The sequence below is a fragment of the Ammodytes marinus genome (assembly GCF_949987685.1).
Source record: "Ammodytes marinus genome assembly, chromosome: 18".
In the NCBI taxonomy this organism is placed as follows: domain Eukaryota; kingdom Metazoa; phylum Chordata; class Actinopteri; order Uranoscopiformes; family Ammodytidae; genus Ammodytes; species Ammodytes marinus.
This window is the reverse complement of record NC_137222.1, coordinates 20,454,875-20,473,641: the sequence shown is the minus strand read 5'-3', so window position 1 is coordinate 20,473,641 and position 18,767 is coordinate 20,454,875. Positions and strand designations below refer to the sequence as shown.

Genomic DNA, 18,767 nt, shown 5'->3' with positions numbered 1-18,767 from the left:
CAACATTAGCTATATTCGAATAATAATTGTTAGCATTGTATCCATGCCCTCTATAGAGGGGAGAACGGGGTAAGTAGGCACACTTTTTACTCTAGTGAGAATTGCTCGTCACCTAAACATCTTTCAACAGTCATTCCTACATTAAATTGAAGCTTAAGGTGTTGGCTTGAAATGTGTAAGAAAGCAGAACTACATTTTAAAGTTTAATTGCATTGTCAAGTTGACACATAGGCCTACATAACTTACTGTAGCCTTGGCAGCTGGTCTAGTTTGGGATGCACTGGGTTGTTTTGATTTTGTTCTTTTTTATTTTGCATGCTAGCTGCCTTTTCCTGCTCTATTCTCTCCTTCTCTTGGGTGTCAAGGATACAGCTTGACAATTTCTTTCGTTATTGGGTTCCTTTTCTGGCTGCAGCCTTTGGATAACATGTGACAACCAACCCCCCAAAAAATGTGACGACCAACCCCAACTTGAATCTCTTGCTAGCATCAAGGCCAACAACCATCTGACAACTAATTAGCTTGCTAACCACAATCTAAACTATAGTTTACCCTTCACTTTTTATGGGTAACAAGTTTTTTGTTATAAACCCATTGTGTAAAAGCCTAGAAGAAAAAAACTGAAGAGCTAAATATTTTCTATTTGACATGAAAAACACAAACAGTCCTCTCACCTCAAATTCAGCCGTTTAACTCCAAGGAAGACTATGTAGGTGACCTCTGATCCCAATTCTGGATATTTACATACCAAAATTTCACAGACAGCGCCTTCTGGTTCCGAGATATAATGATTGTGACAACCAACGCGTGTGACATTTTACCCCGTTCTCCCCTATCAGCTAATATGAGTTTAAGTGAAAAGTAGCCATTCAACCATTTATTTTCTCAAATAATGTATTGCCATGCAAACAGTATCCTGGCTGAATAATCAGTGTAGTTAGGTGTTTTATGTTTAACAATTCTACATCTTGGTTTAATAGTATACGCTTCCCATCCCCTTGTAATTCATAGGCCATCAATAGGCCCCTACCCGCAGGCAATGACCCAGTGAAAATAGATTGCAGAATGAGCCAACCATTGAAAATTGTTAGAAATGGTCAACCATCTGGAAAGACCATGAGGGCATGTATAGGATGCTTTCTTTTTAAAAAAAAGCCTTCAACCAGAGCATGATTGAAGGTTTATGGCAGAATGCTTCCAAGTCAAAGAGTAATGTGATTTTTCATTAAGCAACATGCAGCTTAGCTTGCTGTTCTGCTCAACTGAATGTTATCAGCCATTATCAGGCATCCATATTTAATTTGACTAACACTAGTTACCAGCTTTGACTGTTAAACCACTGAAAATTAGGTCTTTAAACATTCCATAGGAACTATACATAATGATTAATCTGTGAAATGAAATGAATGCAACTTCACTTTCAAATGCTCCTTGACCCTCTCTCCCACTCCGTTTGAGTACATGATCCTTGCTACAATTATCGCCAACTGCATCGTCCTGGCCCTGGAGCAGCATCTACCTGCTAGCGACAAGACGCCCATGTCCGAACGCCTGGTAAGTGCAATGATGTACCTGTTTGTAAAGTCACTTGCTTTTTAGTCAAATAACTTTTCAACAGCAAACAAGTACTCGGACAGATATGCAGAGTAATCAAAGGTACCGCCACAGCTTTGATTTCCTAACCCTTGTCCAAAGCGTCATGGTGTCAGAGCTGACCTGCAGCAGGAGTGAGATATTCTGGAGAAAATCAGTGAACATCTCCTCACAATCCACTACATTCTGTATGTGCGCTGAAACAATGTAGACACACTTAATACAGTGTAGCGTAGGCTCTGTAAATGGGCATGTTGCTAGCTACCTTCATTTACATACCCTTTGTTTACATAGCAGTTTACAGAGCTTTGGCTGTGTATTACTGCCTGATTATTTTTCAGTGCATGCACAATACGGACAGGTAGCGGATCGTGAGATCAGAAGATATTCATTGATAATGACAAAAATTGATCTGAAAATAAGCGTTTTCCAGAATTGCTGACTCCATCTTTTAATGCAGCAGCACCTTTTACTGATCAGGCTTTGGGACACTGCGTTTGTCCCTATATTTTCCCTCCATCTTCTATCTTCTAAGCAAGGTGAAACTCTGTGAGCTGACATTGATGTGCTTGCCCTGGCTCTCTGTTCCCCATAGCTGCTCACATATGCACTCCGTTCAAACCAACATTTGAACTCTTGACAGTCACGTTGCACAGCTAACCAGTCTCATAGTGAAATACCAGAGAGACCGCTGCACAGTGAGGTCAAGTGGCATATCCTGCCCTGTGTACCAAGGGGGAAAAACACAAAACCAAACTGAATAGCACGTGACTGTGACTTGTCATGGTCCAGCGCTCTGCTGTATGTGTTGTTAAGGGTGTTGTAGCTGAACGGAGAGCCAGAGTACTTCAAAGAGCAACAGCTGGAAGTGAGAAAGTCGATGAATTCTTCTCATATTCAACTACCTGCCCTTCTTTGGAATTATCTCAGCACGTGTGATGCAAGTTCACCTGTGAAGATGTTCGAGGAATATAGCATTCAGCACCTGAGAAAGTGATAACAGTGGTTACACAAAGGAGAAAACAAGCATCCTCTCCATGCCACCTCCACCCAGAGGATGTAATACAAGAAGAAGCCTTTTAATTAGAACAAGGAATCGGTTATTATTTATGAAGCTTTGTCAACAGAGTAGGAGGTGTGCTCTAAGTGGAGGCGATGAGAGAAGCTATTCAGAAAGACTATTTTAGATCCATCCTAAAGTCTTCAGCTGATGCTGATGCTATTGATGCATAGTATTCCCTGGCCATCTTCAGCAAATGTATTTAAGAGTTAAGAGTATTTTAGACGCTGTATGATGTTAACATGCTACATACATTTATCCAGGCAGCTGTAAGCAACGGCATTACATAAGACATTCAATTGTTTTGTCTATGTCTTTTTACATCATATCAAAATGAATATAGACAATTGAATGCCTGTCATTATTGTTGAAATATCACATGCTTTACTGCTTATTGACCAGGAAAGGTGTAGCTGTTTCTAAACGACAACAACAAATTGCCTTTATTTTACAACCCGTTTTCACGCTTGATACAGTAACATTGGTTCCAACATATCTATTATCACTAGAGGTTCACTGTAGTAGTCAGCCGTGCTACATAAAAGGTCACATTTCTTGTGCAGTGCTCAGGCCTGTCACACTGCTTTTGCGTGATTATTTATGTTGGAGGCTGGCTGATGCTGGGGGTTGGGGACACTGTCTGTCAGGTTGTAGTATGCTGGGAGCGAGAGATACAAATCGAGGGGGGGGAGAGAAGTTAGCGTAGGCGTGAGAGATCCTCTGCTCATGGCCCTGCACATTGCCCAAGGCTCTCGGAGATATTAATGGAGGCAAAGGAAAAAAAGTGTCATGTAATACGCGCCTGATCCAGCTGGCTTAGTGAAAGCAAGGCCCAGGGTTAACTTGGCCACATAGTGCAAATGGTCACTTTAAGGGAAGCACGCAGGGAGTGCTCAAATCAATGATTTCCAGTCATGTGTGTTGTTATGCTCAAATTGCCAAAGTGGCCTTTTTTTATTTTTATTTTTTTTAAGAATTTTTTTTGGCATTTTTATGCTTTATTGATAGTGTAGAGACCGAGTTGAAATGGGGCAGAGAGGGGAGTGACATGCAGAGAACGACCGCGGGCTGGAATCAAACCCGGGTCCGCTGCTGGCCGAGGCCCATGGGGGGGACGCCCTACCAACTGAGCTAAGGGCGCCCCCTCCAAAGTGGCCTTTCAAATGGGAATGTCTTTTACCTATAAGGATAATGTTGTGCTTATGATTTGCCCTAATACATAAAGGTGCCAACACACTGCACTCCGCGGCGCGGCGGGTGGCCGCGCGAATCGCAGGTTCCGCACCGCGTGATCATATTGGGTCATATTGTGTCCGCCGCCCGACCAGAGTAGCCTTCTCCTACTCTGGGGATATGCTGGCGCTGGTGCTAACCGGTGCTAAGAGCACCAGTCTGCTGTGCTGATGGTGCTTTACCCAAGCTAACTGGTGCTAACTTGGTTCATAAAGCAAAACTGATAACTGTACACATAGGCTATTCACAGAACTTATGGGAGCAAACTGTGACTATTATGTTCTCATCCATCTTAATTTCCTCTGTCCGTCGTCCCGAAGTGAGTGACGTCGGGAGGAGCTCAACGCTGATTGGCTATCGCAGCGCGGCCGGTGGCAAAAAGTTCAATATTTTCAACTCCTGCGGCGGCCGGCCACCCATTCGCGCGGCGGCGCGCGAAATACATTGACTTTCTATGTAAACTCGCCGCGCCGGTGTGCAGTGTGTTGCCACCTCAAGAGGGGCACTGAGCAGCTATATGATATTTCCCTGTGTTTCGATCAAGAGGCCCCAAAAGTGACCTTGTGTCACCCCATGCCTCATTTGTCGGGACAGACAGAGCATATGAAAATATTGAGTTCTACATGTTAACATTTATGCATGTAGAAAAGGTGTATTGATACTTGAGAAGGTTTTATTCCAATTACGCAAAATATTGATGTGTAATTTCACATGGAAATCTTTTTCTAAACTTTATTGAAAACAAACAAAAAAACTAACGTTTTCGTTTATTGAATATGAACATTTATGGTTTACTAAACAGTAACCCTTCTGCAAATATGTGCTCAGTAAGGGTGCCCTTTTTCTTTAGGCCTCTGATCCTTACATAGTATGTGCACACCACTGATCATGTCCAAGGTCAGATGTACAGTATTTGTGGAATATTTTTTATCTTCTACATTTATATTTTATGTTTGAACGTATAAAATGGAGCGGGCCAGATTCACCATTGCCATTAAGATCATGCAGTGTCTGTATATATTTGTTTTCACAGTATTTAATCCTTTTCATTCCTACACTTCTGTCCATGCCAGTGCAAGAAGTGAAAGAAGCCATCTTTCTTTTTATTTTACTCACCCCTCTCTCTGACTTAACGCTTCATTAACCACTCTCTGACCTCCAACAAAAACATCTCCTTCTGATTCTCTCTGTCTTTCTGTAGGACGACACAGAGCCCTACTTTATTGGAATATTCTGTTTCGAGGCTGCCATTAAGATCATCGCCCTGGGCTTTGCCTTTCACAAAGGCTCCTACCTCCGAAACGGCTGGAATGTAATGGACTTCGTGGTCGTCCTCACCGGGTGAGTCCCTCGCCCGCCGGGTGTCTGTTGCAGATGGAAGCCATAAGTGAGAGAGTGGTTCCTTTTGTGTGTATCTGTGAGCGCCCTGAGAGAGAGTGTAGTGGCGTCACCTTTTTCCCGTTAGATCATCTGCCTACGAGCATCTACAAGTTATTCAACAAGTGAAAACAGTGTCTGGGCTTTACTATATGGAAGCCCTATCCACATTATTTTCTGCTTCCAGCTTCGTGTCAACAGTTTGGAGAAGGCTCTTTCCTGTATAAACATGACAGTGCCCCTGTGCACAAAGCCAGGTCCACAGAACCCAGTATACATCATATTTTGAGTTGAATATAGTGACAGCTTTGGTGCTAAGATTGTGATTGCCGGCAAAACCCATTGGACTGATTTTCCCAGAGTTCCTTTCGAAACCCCACAGTGTCGACTATATGACGTCATCACTAGCGGTCGCTTAGTTTTTTACCTCATTACTTTTTATCTGGACCCGTAGTGTAATTGTCTTCTTCTTTGTGTGTTGATCCACCATTGGGAATCGGATGTAATTAAATATACCTGCGCCGCTCAGGCACATAAGGGCGAGTCTGCAGTGTTATAACTTCGGGCAGTGACAAGCTCCGCCTGGGCATGCCCAATGCTGTGTTCCATTGTAATCTGAAATCGGGAACTATACATGGAAAGAGGTTCAGTAATGTCCAAATCTCCAACACAGAAGTAGGCCTATTGGTTAATATGAGCAATTGATAAGCAGGACCCAAGACTTAAATTTAAAATAATGTGATTAAAATTACAAAGTATCCTTATACAAAGGCCTATAGATACAAATAAAACAAAACAATTCATGAATTTCAAGGGTGTAGGTTGTGATTAAACCTTGGTTTGGGACACATTTTAATTTGGGGGTCAGGGGGTGCCCTCCCCATACATTTTTGAGCATTCAACACTTCATTTCCTGCATTCTGGTGAATTTGTATGCACCAAATGTATGTAAAGTAGGCTAATTGAAAACATTTAGGTTCCTGGTGACACAAATTGAATACAATACAATGCAGTAATATCATGCATTCTGTATTACTTTCAAATATTTATTCTCCCGTATTGTTCAAAAATGTGATTTAAACTGTAAAAAAAAATAGGTAATTATTCATGTTCATTGAGAATGTAGTAGCTGGTGGTATTTCACTTGCCTGCAATCTTCAAATATTTAAAAACAATAAAGAGCAAAATGAGGTTATAATCCTCATTTTGCTTCCTTTAAACTAGTGATAGTGACTTAAGTGTGCAGTGGAGAGAGACATATATGCAGAGAGATATAGAGGGAGGAATAGATAGCTTTATTTTATAATTTAGCTTTTTGATTTGTGAGAGTGATCATCGCTGACTTTAGACTGAGTCGTGCTGTCTGCTCCGTGAGGCTCGAGCCCATCAGCTGAGCGAACAGCTGTCCGACAGGAGATGAAAAACGAAACTGAAACTGTAGTGGAGGAAACTGGTGGACGTAGGCCTACCGGTGCCGCGCTGATCTGCTTGTATCACTGGTTTCACTTCAGAGGTGTCGGCCAGAACACCACTTAAGGCCAACAACTTCAAATTATAAACATGAGACTAGGAGAGGAGGAGTAGGGTTCATCCGCTCTTTATTTTCCTTCTTTCACAGACACAGCAGCATATAGATCGCGGGAAAAGAACAAAGGTTTAAACTCCGCTCGTGATGAGACGTTAGAACAGCTGTTGCGACCCGCGAATCGCAGCCGTTAATAACATGCATAAACTATAACTTATAACAGCAATCGGGACTGCATGTACATACTCACACACGGGTGATTCCAATAAACTCAAATAAACACGTTTCACATGTGGAATGATCGATTGCTGCGGCAACATGCACGCTCACACATCTGACCGAGAGAGAGAAGAAAGGGAAACTTAAAGGCCTACTTCACCGGTTAGATTATGAAGGTGTATTGAACTCGGAGATCCTATTTAGTATAAATGTGCAATTTTTTTTTAAATCGGATCATCTTAGCCTGAGAAAAGGCAGAAAGAGTGTTTTATGGTCTCACTGTCTAACCCTCCAGTTTCCTTACTGTGACATCACAGTAAGGGTCAGGAATAACAGGACAGCTGGGCCAAGGGAAGACTAAGGGAAGACTGAGAGAAGAAAAACCTCATTCATTATATTATAATAGTTATTTTATAATGATAGAACGCTGGTTCCGTATGGGTGAAGTGTTCCTTTAATAAACAGACTCTCCGGCCGATTGACGTCATGGCCCTAACTGACAGTTATCCACACTGAATAAAACACATCTTAACACACTGTAAGAAATATCAACACTGTGACCTATAAACTTTGGTGCCTTTTCTACAGAAACTAAACTATCCTGTCCTGCCTGGACTGGTGGAGCAGCCAAATATAAATTAATACATATTGTACTAAACTGTAACACAAGTAATGAGTTGTGGAATTTGCATCAGTAGCCTACAGTAGGCTAGTCCACATTCTTCGCTCACCCACTAACTGTCTCGTTAGTGACTGTTCCGCGATCGGTTTGTATGTCTCGAGCCCATATACACAGAGCCATGTCGGCAAACTGACAGCGCAACTAAAGGGACTGTACAGTGAGCCGGTCACCTCCGTTAGTTTCTGTTTTTAGCCAAGTAAGTTACATCACCTACGTAGCTATGTACCAAAAAGATAAAAAATTAATTAGAATAATGAGGAGGAGAAGGATTTTAATAGCAGCGGCGGATAAAATATAGCAGCGGCGGCCCGCGTGGGTGAAAAACTGTACTGTATTGATAGATAGGATTATAACTTGATGAAAAAGTAAAGCGAGTACAACTTTAACACCTGTGGGTTTGGGATGTCAAACAATCAAATATGAATGTATTCCGGTGTCCTCATGCTTTTGTCCATACAATGTAGGCTAAGAGATGCGATTGATGATAATTGACAATTCAATTTTGTCTGCATGGCCGAAGGAATGTAAAAAAATTATATTTAACATAAGTGTTACAGAAATAAGTGTACATTATGCCTGCAAGCCATTAGCTAAGTGAACAAAAGAGTTATCTGACAGATACTGTTATAGTTGGAAGTTGTATTTTTCCTCCGGGTTTTTGGTTCAACTATCAGTGGGGCTCGGTCAAAAGTGGTTGCCTGCCAGGGAGCTGTCAGACTCTGGGGCTTTGGAGACACGTAATAGCCTGTGTTTCTTTTTAATATGAAATTAGTCAATGACAGGGCAGCGGTCAGTTCAACAGCTCTGAGTAATTACTGCTGGAATTTAGACTAAGGCAGCACTGAACTGTAGATGGCAATGAGAAGGTTGTCAGCATGAATTCAGAAGATGAAGGATACTCATATTTCCAGGGTTTGTTTTGCTTTTAATAGATTCATTTAATGTGAACTTTTCAAGAACTTTCATACATTTCATTTGTCGCTCATGCAAACTTTCAGTTTCTCCTCCTCAAATTCTAACTGCATAACGTGTGTGTCCTAGTCCCAGCTTTAGCAGAGGAACAGGAGCACTGTCCTGTGCCGGGGACCAAACCAGCTAACTCATGGTTACTGGTTGGCCCCTCTTCCACTATGCCATCTTACCACCCCATAGGGACATGATCGTGTTGTCCTGTGGAGCTGTTTAAAGCTGGTATCCCTTATCATTAACATAACCATCTTTGTGGTTGAGTATGGTGAAGCACACAAGCTGACAAATTCATTGTGGTAGCAGATCATCAAACAATTGCGGATGATGATCTCCTTGTCAGGAAGCCCCTGTCGTAGTTGATGTTAATTTAACTCCTTTTTTTCTTTGTGTAAGTGATTCTGGAGATGGTTGTTGTCAAAATCAATTTAGTCAAAATCAGTGAGTATCTCCTCACAGTCCGCTCCCTGTCCATACTGTGGGTGCACTGAAAAATGTTTTTATACACAGCCTAGGCTCTGTTAACTGGTATGTAAACAAAGGGTATGTACACAATGGGGACCTACTGTGTTAGTAAATAACCAAATTTTCTTCACGTTATATATTAGAAAAATGCTAATACAATGTATGTGTTTTAGGTCAACACTAAGAGCTTGTGTTTGAATTTAAAACGTTTATTTTTTCCCCTTTCAAGCCATAGTCAGGAACAACAATAGTTCTCTTTTTCCCCACACTGCACATAAGACGGAAGATTGTGTTTGGAGCTGCGATTGGTTTTCATGCTCCTTTGCAATAGCTACACAGTGGTAGAATGCATGTGTGTTGGTAGAGGAGAGAAGGCGTTCTTTCAAATGCAAGTCTGAGAGATCACACAGAGGCCCTGTTGCTGGGAGCAAAACACTTGAATTCCACGATGTTCATGTAGAATGACACCAGCTGCTTACAGAGTCATGCTGTACACACTGGGCATCAATCGTGGTACAGCAGTGGTGCTCAGTCTTTTGCTGTTAATTCTGGTTGCTTTATAATTTACAAACGAGAGGCTTATTGGTGTTTTATAAACATGAATACGCTCTGAATTATACCACGTCAGGATATAAGATGGTATGTCAGTGTTTCAGAATCAGCTTTTTCTTTCTTCGTTCAAAAGCTGAAGGTGGAGAAAGAGCTCCTCAGTTTTGGCTCCCCATTGCTGACACAGCTGGATACAAATGAACCATTATGTTGTGTATGTGCGTGTCTCTGTTTGGTTGCCTGGCAACCATAGTAGATAATGTGCCTCGGCATGATCGGGGGTTTCTGTGTGTGTGCGCATGGTGACGCTCTGTTTGCTGTGTGCTTGACATGCTCGCTTGGGATCAGTGAGGGGTGGGGGGCGCATAGGTGCCCGGACCGAGTGCACATCCATTTGAAATCAATCGGATCAGCTCGGGGTGTGGTTTGGCTCACTGCATCGCAGTATGAGCGCAAATCTGATCCTTGGAGAGAATTGTCCCGGCAAACCATAAAAGACAATTCAACCATCTCCTTGGACATTCAGCCTCCCTCTGTGAAGTTAAGAGGATTAAAACAGACTTTACAGCACACCCGGGTGTTCAAGTCTGCTCCTGCTTTGTCCTGTGATGTCCACAGTGGGAAGGAGCGGCCTGCGGGCAATAATGAATCATCATAATTAGAGTAGAGTCTGTTATATTAATGATGAAATGATCATTTATGTATTGAATAGCTACAGAAATAAATCGGTAAGCGAGAAACCCACAGACGGACATTAAGACCGCTACAGTTGGACGTTGTCGATAAAAGCATGAATGATTGATAAAGAACTTATTTTAGATGGGCTGGGTCATCAATCCTAAGGCACTTATTGATCTCGCTGGTCAGAAATCTAATTTAGGATACACTCTGAGAAGGTATAATTGTGGCTCTGAGGGTGAATAAATAATTCTGCTTTGTTTTGCTCTATTAATCATCCTATAAAACATGTCATCGTCATACAATCCAGGTTGCTAAGAATCAGTAGAAGTGCTCTGCCTTTCGTATAGTACTACGGCTGCAAATCTTTTTGAATCCCACGATTCGATTCAATTCCGATTCCTTGGGTAAGGATTCGATTCAAAATCGATTTTTCGTTTCAAAACTTTCCTGATCCAAAATCGGTTTCTGGATTCAGTTCAAAAGAGGATTTCGGGATTTACTCCAGTCCACTGTGTGCTAAGAGGCGTTGTGGTAAATTATGGCATGAAATCAAATTAAAGGTGCTCCGAGGAACTTTCCTTTTATTTAAATTTGTGCACCCCCTTCGGACAAAAGCGGTAGTGTTTTCACTACGTCTGCTGTTGTTCCTTGGTGAGCGCACCCATGACAAAGGCATTAAGAAAAACTATTTAAAAATAGCATTGTTTGATGGTCTCGTTTGCTATTACATGTCATTTATTATCATCAGAGGAAATGTTTTACTGTTATAGAAATATTTAAAAGTTCCTCGTAACACCTTTAAAGTTCATCTCTTATTTATCTTAATTTAAGTCCATTTCTATGTGAAGCTTGTAATGCATGTGATTTCAAGGCAAGTCAAAAACCATGATAACAAAAAATAATGATAATAAAATCAAATAAAAATGCATTTTTTCATAAGAAAAAAAATGTTTAATCGATTTTGGCGAATTATGAATCGATTTAAAATTGCATGAGAAAGGAAATAGATTTTTACATGAATTGTTTTTTTTCACCACTCCTATATAACACCACTGATCTTAGAACATTATCGATACAGTCATCCAAGGCTTTAATGAAAGGATGTAAATGATAGTGTAGCTGCAGGCAGCAGCAGACCTTTAATCCGTGCTGATCAGGCGTCAGGAGCCCCTAATAAGAGAATAAATCTGCCCTGGTTGCCAAAGGCCTAATCAATAGAACAGTGAGCCGACCAGCCCAGAAACCCTGAGCCCTGATGAGGCAAGAGCCAGCCAAGGCCAATCAAATGCTGAGAAAGCCACAGCATCTGTGACATGAGGAGTAAGGGTGAGAGGGTTGCTCTACTTAGAAAAACATCTTATTTTCTGGAGCATTCAATAACATTTTCCACTATGAAGTGTCTTGCTAACACAGAAGCATGGGAGTCATGACTCAATGGCTGAAAGTGGACAAAGTAAGAAGTCCACGACAAAGGGGATTAATTATGGCTCACTACTTTTTCTAATTTCAAAGGCCGAATAAACGAAATTAGTCCATTTGTTGACTATGAAGGGCTTTTTTTCATCCTTTTTAAACTGAGACACTCTGAGCAGAAACATTGGTTTTTCAAGCACTGATCAATTTGAGATTTTTGTCTATTTTAGATTCCATAAAATGTCTGTATGTTTTCATACTAGTATAATTACAGTAAAAGGTCTGAAATGTATATTATGTTGTTTATCAGACTAAACCTTGTATTTTTGCAACTGTATACAACCATTTTTAATGGCCATTATTTCAACATTGTTTTCTTTCAATACTATTAATCAAGAATCTTAACTTCTAAAGCACTTTAACTAAACCTTCCATAATCATCATTCGTAGCGCTTTTCTGAAGGTTCTTACAGAGTTTATTTAAATGTTGTTAAGTGTATGATTAATAGATGGATAGATTTATTTTAAAAACATGCTGATGTATTTTTAAAACCTGTCCATATTTTGTTTTGATTTATAAAATGTTATATGTTTATATGTTAAAAAATAGGAGGTTTTTAAAGCGATTTTAAACACAATTAGTGAGATTTTGCCATATTTTCATATTTATTCAAACATTTCTGAAAAAAATTGTTATACAAAATGTTTTGTTCTAATGAATAATCCACTGGCAAATTTTCATTAGATGTATCATTTATTTTTTTACTCTAATCACCTACAGTACAGTGTCTCACCTTAAAGCAGGAATGAGGGGAATCAGTTGGAAACACAGAATAGTAAATATGATTCTATCATTTTGAAAGCCCAGAAAGTGATGCTTTATACTTTCTGTCCATGACCATGGAGAGTAATGGGTTCTGGCTGAAAAGGTAAATGTCTTTTCTGGCTCAGGAGGAGCTTTGTGAAGTCTGAGGAACGACACCTGGGTAACTCAGCCTGGGTTTGAAGACTACAAAAACGGAATGAGTCACAGTCTGAGGGTGTGGAGATTTTCTGTTGCCAATAGTTTAGGGTGTGCAAGAACCATTTTAAAATGAAGAAATGGCCGTATTACAGAACTTCTTCTTTAACAAACGTGGCAACGTCTACGTGTTTGGTGTGTACATGAATTATTTGCTATTACTTATTGTCAAGTCTGTTTGATTTATACAACATAAAATCACCAATGACAATTTGCCTCAGTGTGTGTGTGTGTGTGTGTGTGTGTGTGTGTGTGTGTGTGTGTGTGTGTGTGTGTATACGTGTATACATGTGTACGTGCGACCACGTTCTAGGGGGCTGTTAATTTGTGCCAGGAAGCCGATGTTATGTTGATGTCTAATTGCACACACCTCTGAAAACTGCAGACGTTGTTGTCCTCGCGGGCTCTGAACAGAGCGGACAATGTTTCTCCTCCTGTTGCTCCCGACATCAACTGCCGCCCGCGACACAGACGTGGCCGTAAGCAGTTCAAAACATGGCATGGGCGAGCGTGCTGCTATGTTTGCCCGCACGCAGCTACAGATCCTGGGTCAGACCACAACGTTAGAGTGACTGTAGTGTAAAGCGGGTGGGATGTACAGGGTGGATCATTCTGTACATGCATTAATTGCGTTAAAACATGTTAATTCTAGAAATGAATCACCCTGCGTTAACGCGTTAATTTTGACAGCCCTAATTTAAATACAGTACCAGTACACTATACAGTTCATGCATGTGTATTTTTTGTTGTCAATATGTGCTCTGAATGCTTCTATGGTTCTCCATTTAACCTCCCCCTGCCTCATATCCTTTGATGGCTGTTATTGACCCAAGCCTCAAATGGCCTTTTACTGCCCGCTCAAACTCTATGGCAACCACAAGTCTAAGGCTCCCGGCTGACGTTGCCCAGAAGAATAATCCCACTGTCTTCTCCAGGGAAACAGGAGCACGGGCGGTTTGTTTTTATTTATTAATGAGTGCATTTGATTTACGGGAGTCGGCGCTTGTGTCAACTTCAAAGTTGTGTTTTTTTCCCTTTCATGTGTCTCTCTAGCAACCGGGCTAACACAATGGGAGGCTTCAAAGTAGAGTTGCAGGGACTACAGAGGTCGGGTCACTTATGCTTAGGCCCGTGTCCGACGGCATGAATTAAATGCGTGCCTTTGAACGTCTGCCAATATACTGCTGTCTGATCACGCAGGTCTGGCTGTCATGGCCTCTATGGAGTCCAATATGAGCTGGGTTAGTGCCTGTGTGAGTGTACTGTATGTGCTGTACATTAATGCACCTGAAGGGAGGGCTAAGGTCAGTGTTTGGGTTAAAGGTACAGTGTGTAGATTCATTGGACTATTTCAGAACAGACTTGGTAGATATGGAATATAATATTCATGAGTAAGTTTTAGTTACATTTGTGCGGGGCGCGCCGCCATATTGCACCACTTTGTTTCAGCATGCATGCCTCAATGGATATTTTGAACAGACATTCATTTTCACAGATTGTGAATTCTCATGACTTTGGTGATCACCTGACTTTTGCTCTAGCGCAGGGGTTTTCAAAGTGTGAGAGAGTGAGCCCCCCCTCAGAGAACAAATTTCAGCGGAGCCCCCCCCATTTTTTTTTTCTAAATCCCTGTGTGTTTTGAAAGATCTTTTAATTATTTAACAAATTTAAACATATTTTTTAAACATTCTAAACATTTTTGTGTGTTTTTAAACACATTTTTTAAATACATTTTAACATCTTAAAGCGGATACGAGTAACATTTAAATATCTTTTAAACAACCTCATGTTTCCTCTGATAATCATAAATTACCTTTAACAGCAAACGAGACCATCAGTGCAAAGAAAGACGTTTTTATATAGTTTTTATTACTGCTTTTGGTCTGGTCGCACACCCAGTCCGATTTTCGGTTCGCTCGTGCAGGCTCTATGGTCACATATCCGTATTGGTTGCAGATTTCAGTGTGGCGCTGCAACGCGATTTGAGAAGCCTATCCCTCCAGGTGAGGGAAGGGGAGCGGGAGCCTTGTTTGAGACAGTTATTTGTCGTCATAAATGACTGATAACGGGGCTGAACCATCAAAGAAAAAAAAGAGAATGCAATGAAGAAAAGCGAAAAGGGAGAGTGAGTGATAGGCGGGCGGGAGGACGTTGCCAAGCAACGTGTATACAATTTCACGAGAGCGAAACTAGACTGCTAAATGAATGAGCGGTTGGTACTAACACAAAGTTTGCTTTGCTTCACCATCATCAGATAACCATTATCTGAAATAGTCATTATTTACATCAACAACACAAACACATTACCTCATCGTGATCCATAGTCTACTAACTGCCGTCTCTCATTCATTCGCTTTCTGTGAGGACACAGCTCCGTGAGAGAGAGAGTAGTTAGGTGACGCTGCTGAATCAACTCATTGCAAGCAGGTGTGTGTACTGACTGGCATTAGTTGATGCAGTGTCAAAACCACTCTCACGGAGCCGAAAAGAGTCCTCACACTTTCAACACACGAACATGCACTATATTGCGCCCTTCTCAGTCCACGCTTACGCGCCTGGCACGAGCATTTGCGACAGCGGGCGTCGTAAAAATACTACCGCTTTTGTCCAAAGGGGACGCCAACGTGCCATCTTACTCGTAGTGCCTTTAATGCAGTGTTTTAATCCTGCTTCCTTTAAGCATGGATAGTAGTGACTGAGTGTGCAGCGGAGTGAGAAAGATAGGCAGACAGACTTTCCCAAATTATTGACTAGTTAAATGTCATTCACACACCCAGTGTTTTTTTGCTAGTGCCTCCAATGTCCTGCTGGAGGAAAATATTAGCCAGCGGAGAACCAGACCGTCCTAGGTGGGTCCGGGGGTATGCCCCCCCGGGAGATTTTTTTTCACCTTTTTAAAGTGAAATGCATGAATCTGGTAGCCTGGAAATCCAGACCCTGATATCTTGAACGATAGAGGGTCTGGCGACGATCAATTGTAATTTCCAACTCAAGGGGCGGCTCCTACTCGTGCATTTCAAATGCCACTGCACGCAGTTGGATAGCACTACAACCAATCAGAGCGATGCACAAGGCGACGTAAGCCCCTTTCGTTTAGCGAACAGCTGTTAAACTGTTAAATTAAACGTTTGCCGTTGTCGGTCGGCAAAATAGAACATTCCACTTACTTGCTAATGAAAGATTTGAATGCCGTCTTCCAAATCGTTAAGGGTCGAGGCCAAAGCAGTCTCAAACTCGCACAACATATCCGCAGCCATCTCTGATGTTTACTATCACGGCTTCGACGTCGCATGCACGTCACTGTCGTCATCCGGTTACGTCCTCCCCAGAGTACCATATAAAGGGCTCTGGCGCGCCCATATGAGATAGAACCAATTGAAACGTGAGCCCAGATTTCTGGTCTTCTTGATAAAGCTTCAACGGAGCGTGTCCAGACCAACACGCGCAGCAAATTTAATTTGCCAGCGCCTAGTGGCAGGTCTGGGAATGCCAGGCTATGAATCTGGTGCACTTTGAGAGGAAAATTAAGAGGCTAAATATGAGGAATTTTGTGTGAACAAATCATTTGGAGACACTGGGTCCGATGAATTAGAAGCTATTGAAGAAAGACACATGGATTTTCCATAAAAATATTAATTTTTAATAAAAAAAATTATGCAGGGTCCTCTGGGTTGGGCTTGGCGCTCTTTTTCTTTAACGAGACCTATTTCTCTGTAATATAATGAATGCATTTAAATGCAGTGAGAGGAACGAAGCAGAAGAACTCTTGTCCAGCTATGCCGTGATCTTAATATAAAAAACACAAACTCAAAAAAATAAATATATATATATTTTACATATTCATCCGTGCCCCCCCCTGCCATAACCCCGCCCCACAGTTTGAAAACCACTGCTCTCGCGCCACTGCAAGGTTGACTTTTGATATGTTTAGTGAAATCGCTCAACAACTGTTAATGGATTGTCATCATGTGTGTGACTCATTAGGCAGGTTTTCATCCAAATTAAGTAACTCTTGACAACCATTTCCGAAATTGTGAGAGAGAAAATGCATATTTACGTGTGTAACTATCCATACTGTCATGTGATTATTTGAACATAATGTTCACGTTATCCACACTAATGTTGAACTGGCGTGGTTCGTCTGCCAGTATTTTTTTATCTTTCCAGTAAAGCGGAGGCTTCAGTTGACCTTTAAGTCACATCATGTATGATGTTTGCCCACCCAGGAATTAATCTGCTTCTATTCCGTTTCCTTTTTATTGAAAAAGGAAACATGTAACATGCCAGTGTTGCCAGCATTTATCTCAAAGCATCACAATAGTAAATGTAAGTAAGTGTACCTTTGGTGAAAAGTATAGCCTCACAGATACAGAGCCACTATATCCGCATACTCTCTTTTTTTGTAAAGTGTACCCACACTGCAACGTTAGAACCCACTCTCTTCAGTTAGTATAGTAAATATCTGAATCTCTGGAGTTTGATGTCACCAGTAGTTACACAATACAAAGGAGAGTTGTCAATATCTGTTATTTAGCTAAATACTTTCCTAAGTATTTGGTTCCAGAATATAATAAATTGTTTTTTATTTTGGTAGTTTTATGCCATCACTTTGATTGGTGGTAAGAAAATTGTATTACTGTGTGTGTGTGTGTGTGTGTGTGTGTGTGGTGGCTGTGTTCTTGGTACAGGCTTTTCTCCTTAATGTTTTCTAACCAGTGAGTGATCTCTTCAGTGGGGTAAACACTGTTTGCTTTGTGAGGCCGGCTGACCGCTGCCGGTGGTGCTGCTGCCATGTTATCCCCGTCTGAGCAGACTGATACCAGCCTCATGCTGAGCGGTCAGCGTCTTCTCTCCCCGCTCACAGAGAAATGGTCAAGAATACAAAATTCAAGAAGAGCTCCAACCATTTATTCTTTTTCCAATTGAATAGATCATATATTTGATTATCCCATTAATCATTTATTCTATCAAATGAAAAAATAAGTAGTGAAAAATGTATCTAGAGCTCAATTTAAAGCTTTGAAATTGCTGGTTTTGTCCAAACGGCTAAACAATGTATAAACATGGGTATTGACTTAATCAAGTATCAAAATCATTGTCAATTAATTTCTTCTGAATGGAATAATTATTAGTGTAAGTCGTCAAGTACAGATAACAAGTACAACTTTAAAGCATCTTCTTATGATAAGACTGCGTTGCGTTAATGTTCATCATCCTCATGTTAGCAGTTCAATTAGTAGTGAGTTGTGACTGTGATGGTTTAAGATTTTGTTATATATGTATGTTGGCTCACAACAAGCTGTGTAGGGAGCTGCATCCATCTAATCCACACTTGCCAATATTTGTTTGGTTTGGTAATTTTTCTGGCTTCCACAAGTAGAGATGACGTCACTGCTCTTAACCCCTATAGAGCTCCGATTGGCCCAGATGTTCTTCCAACTGGGGTAAGAGCCGCCTGTGAGCACAACAGCACAGCTATTTTGTTGGTTTATTAGTTGCCAGTCATAGGCCATCAAACTCATCCTTATCTGTTTTAATCACCTGCTCCACCTACTCCAGCAAAGTTAGGAAATGAACCCCATAAAAATAAACAGCTGATGTCAATGTTTTTTAATGATTATTTTATGCCTTATTATTTGACACCAAGGCTTATTGTGAAATCCAACCTATGTTGTGATGTAGATGTGATACATTAGCATTAGCATGGGACATACGTGACAAAATGACTAATCATAGCTCACGCCAACCACCCCAGATCATGAGTATTTATGAGAGCAGGAATACAGTTAGCAGTATGATGCTGTGGATGTAACAAATCCAGATTACATCTGTCCCTTTGCCATCATGCCATATTTATGTTTGTTGTTGACTAAAATGGCTGCTAGCTAGATGATGTCACATGCCGTGACTACAACGATTATCATTATGACATATTTGTCAGGTTCTTGGAGAGACGGTCACATTTGTGCCTCACATGTACCAG

General features: G+C 41.2%; 1 protein-coding gene across 1 annotated transcript in view; it reads left to right on the top strand.

The window, feature by feature from the left end:
* Positions 1 to 18,767, top strand: part of cacna1bb (calcium channel, voltage-dependent, N type, alpha 1B subunit, b) — a gene marked incomplete at both ends in the record, with an annotated part of 171,179 nt that overhangs the window by 1,549 nt on the left and 150,863 nt on the right. Inside the window, 2 exons of the mRNA XM_080046197.1 lie at positions 1,459 to 1,554; positions 5,088 to 5,227. Coding sequence (XP_079902323.1) covers positions 1,459 to 1,554; positions 5,088 to 5,227 — 236 coding nt within the window. The remainder of the gene's footprint in view (positions 1 to 1,458; positions 1,555 to 5,087; positions 5,228 to 18,767) is intronic.